Source organism: Frankliniella occidentalis, unplaced genomic scaffold (assembly GCF_000697945.3).
Source record: "Frankliniella occidentalis isolate FOCC.00 unplaced genomic scaffold, Focc_3.1 Scaffold32, whole genome shotgun sequence".
Classification (NCBI taxonomy): Eukaryota; Metazoa; Arthropoda; class Insecta; order Thysanoptera; family Thripidae; genus Frankliniella; species Frankliniella occidentalis.
This window is the reverse complement of record NW_026267162.1, coordinates 105,387-108,783: the sequence shown is the minus strand read 5'-3', so window position 1 is coordinate 108,783 and position 3,397 is coordinate 105,387. Positions and strand designations below refer to the sequence as shown.

General features: G+C 61.1%; 1 protein-coding gene across 1 annotated transcript; it reads left to right on the top strand.

The window, feature by feature from the left end:
• The first annotated feature begins 506 nt into the window (after window positions 1-506).
• On the top strand, window positions 507-3,334 carry LOC113218014 (methyl farnesoate epoxidase-like). Its single transcript, XM_052265923.1, has 8 exons — window positions 507-547; window positions 1,322-1,440; window positions 1,567-1,818; window positions 1,910-2,307; window positions 2,383-2,497; window positions 2,577-2,757; window positions 2,841-2,958; window positions 3,041-3,334. Exons 2-8 carry the CDS (start codon window positions 1,329-1,331, stop codon window positions 3,281-3,283), a joined length of 1,419 nt encoding a protein of 472 aa, XP_052121883.1. The 5' UTR covers window positions 507-547; window positions 1,322-1,328; the 3' UTR covers window positions 3,284-3,334.
• The last annotated feature ends 63 nt before the right edge of the window (window positions 3,335-3,397 follow it).

Here is a 3,397-nt window from a genome sequence, read left to right as displayed (position 1 = left end):
CCCCCCCCCAAACCAACACCTCCGGGAGGGTGTCCGGAAGTCTAAAATCGGAACAGCGGTGAAAAGGCAGATGACAATCTTCGTTGCTTTGTGTTCTGGCGAGGTGAGGACGGGCGTGAGGGGCGTGAGGCTGGGCCCCATGTCGGTCGTAGGTGTCAGCAGGCACCATATCGCTCCCGTCCGTCCCAGGCGTCACAAGGGCCCGGTGGACCTCGTCGGGGTGGTTGTTAGGCAGCAGCAGAGCAGCTCCTGGAGCCGGAGACTCGCCTCAGGCCGATAGCCGCAGTGCGCCGCCAGGACCCTAAATAGTCCCCCACCATTGAAGGGTCCCCCTCTTGCCCCGGCCCTAGCACAGTCCGGCCCGGGCAGCCTCGGCCCTCAGCCTCGGCCCTCCCTGGACTTGTTTGGTGGCAGTGTCGGCACCACGGCACCGGAGGATACTCGTCCTTCGCCTGGACTAGAGTCCTGGACCTGCGGGCATCTCGCCTCGAGCCGCGCCCGCGTCATCGCCAACGTCCTCCTCGAAGCGCACCGCACCACTATCCAGGTAAAGTTTGCACCGTCGTTTAGTGTCGGCCGGGGCGGAGGAAGTGTGAAGCGTCCAGACTATGGACTTGGGTGCGAATCACGAACCAAGAAGGAAACTTACATTCGACATTGCCAAAAAAAAAATCAATAAATCTGTTTGAGGGTTTTTAGGGGAGGAAAGGGGCAAAAATGGGTGTCCTGTTGCACTGGCAAAATTTCGATCCTAATTTCTTTCTTGAGTCCTGCTATCTTCATTCTAACTACCAACAATTCCAATTATTTATTTAAAACAAAACAAAACATAGTCATGCGATTTTTACTAGAATGAGGGAAGTGCCCCTATCCCGTTTTTATAAAAGAATAAAACTTGGTCGTTGAACATTTTTCGGAGAGTAGTAGTCAGCTGAGCCAGACTCACGAACCGACAGATGCATTTATGTATTGTTCACGGTGTATAATCAGCTGGACCGTAAGTAGCCTACCCCACCGGTATCCCGCGGCGGCGGGGGCCGCGGGCGGGGCCGCTCACTCAGCTGATCCGGGCCTCATCGGGTAGGTCGTGTCCGGTGCGGCGCGGCGGGGGCCGAACCGTCGGACCGGTCAGCTAGAGCGGTCAGCCGGCCCGAGCCTGCCACACAATGGGTGGGGCATTGACTGCGACCTCCCCCCCCCCCCCATCTCTCTTGCCTGCCGGGGACGCCCCTCAGAATAGGCCCTGTCCAATCCGATAACGGATACTCGAACACTTTACGAACGATGATCAGTGATGGTGGTGATGACCGTTGCGCCACAGCGGAGGCATGGCCTTGGCTGTCAGCTCCCTGCCGTACCCGTCGCTGACCCTCCTGCTGCTAGCCGTCGTGGTGGTGCTCCTGCTGCTAGACGCCTCCAAGCCGCGCGACTTCCCGCCGGGTGAGTATCAGCGGCAGCGGGTTGCTGAATCGGGGAGCTGGAGAGACTTGGAGAGCTGGAACACCCTGCTCCCGCGACTCTCAGGTAGTATGCTTGTCTGTGCCTGACCTACCCGTCGACACGCAGGGCCTTCCTGGCTGCCCGTGGTGGGCGCGTACCCGCAACTCCGCCGCCTGGTCAAGAAGTACGGCTTCCTCCACGACGTCTGGCGCGTGCTGGCCGCGCAGTACGGACCGGTGGTGGGCGTCCGCCTGGGCCGCAACCGGGTCGTGGTCGCGTCCGGGCTGGTCGCGGTGCGCGAGGTGCTCAAGCACGCCGACTTTGACGGGCGTCCGGACGGCTTCTTCTTTCGCTTGCGCTGTTTCGGCGAGCGGCTCGGTAAGTCCCCGGAGGGCTCGCAGCAGCAGAGCGGCACAGCGCCGTGGCCGGGGTCCTGACGACTCTCTCTCTCTCTCTCTCCCGCTGCCAGGCATCGTGTTCACGGAGGGCGACCACTGGCAGGAGCAGCGCCGCTTCTCGCAGCGGCTCCTCCGCCGCCCGGACGTGGAGGCGCACGTGGCGGAGGAGGCGGCCGAGCTGGTGGCCGCGCTGCGGGCGCAGGCCGCGACCGCCCGCCCCGTGCCCATGTGCCGCGCCTTCGACGTGAGCGTGCTCAACGTGCTGTGGGCCCGGCTGGACGGGCGGCGCTTCCGGCGGGACGACGCGCGCCTCGACAGCCTGCTGCACACGCTGCACGACTGCTTCCGGGAGACGGACGTCTCCGGCGGCCTGCTCAACCAGATGCCCTTCCTGAGGTTCGTCGCGCCCGGCCGCTGCGGCTACACCAGCACGCTGCGGAACCTGCGCACGCTCTGGGGGTTCCTCGGGGTGAGTCCAGCATGGCAGGAACCTGAAGGGCTTGAAACAGAGCGGTCTCCATCTACACAGTGTCTGATCCTCCAGGAGACCGTCGCGGAGCACAAGCAGCAGACCCTAGAGCCAGGCAAACCCCGGGGTCTGATCGACGCCTTCCTCGAGGAGATGAAGTTGACGGGCAGAGAAGGCAGCAATTTCTCAGGTATGTAAGTACGGCCCGCTTACAGCCTATTAACCCATGGCCGGCTGGACGAGTTCAATGACCCGCGCGGCGCCCTCAGAGAAGCAGCTGCTGTCGCTGCTGCTGGACCTCTTCATGGCGGGCGCCGAGACGACGAGCAACACCCTGGGCTTCTGCGTCATGTTCCTGCTGCAGCACCCCGACGTGCAGCGCCGCGCGCAGGACGAGCTGGACAGGGTGGTGGGCCGGGAGCGCGACCCGAGCCTTGAGGACCGCGACCAGTACGTGTCCCTCCCTCTCTCTCTCTCTTTTTGTCCCTAGCGCTTCGAGCCTGCCCTTTCTCACTGAAACGAATTATCCGTAGGCTATTGTACCTGGAGGCGGTGCTCATGGAGACGCAACGGCTGGGAAACATCGCGCCGGTCGGCGTGCCTCACCGGGCCGTGCGCAACGCCAAGATCATGGAGTTCGTCGTGCCCAAGGTGCGCATCGTGTGAACAAAGCTGAAGGACCTAGGCCACGCCGGACCCCCTCCCTCCTGACCTCTGACCTCTGTGAGCACAGGACACGATCGTGCTCGCCAACCTAATGTCCGTGCACATGGACCGCGACCACTGGGGTGACCCAGAGAGCTTCAGGCCCGAGCGCTTCTTGGACGAGACGGGCAGCCTCAAGCCGCCCAGCAAGTACTTCATTCCGTTTGGCGTGGGTATGTCCTCTATCCTTCCCTCACAAGGAGACTTAGGTAAGTGTAAATTCCCGATTCGGTTCAAACTCGGTATATTTGCTTCTTATCCTTATAGATGACTATTGCGCGTCAAAATTTGTGCTGAAGTTCATATGTCAAAACTCCCTATACTGGCCTATAATTCCCAAAAAATAAAAATTTCATGTTAACATTTTTTTAAAGTGACATTCCGA

Bases quoted from the DNA above. Each gene is read 5' to 3' on its own strand.
- LOC113218014 (XM_052265923.1), top strand. From the start codon at position 1,329: ATGGCCTTGGCTGTCAGCTCCCTGCCGTACCCGTCGCTGACCCTCCTG. The intron at 1,819-1,909 runs GTAAGTCCCCGG...TCCCGCTGCCAG, and splicing joins CTGTTTCGGCGAGCGGCTCG to GCATCGTGTTCACGGAGGGC. The intron at 2,758-2,840 runs GTACGTGTCCCT...AATTATCCGTAG, and splicing joins AGCCTTGAGGACCGCGACCA to GCTATTGTACCTGGAGGCGG.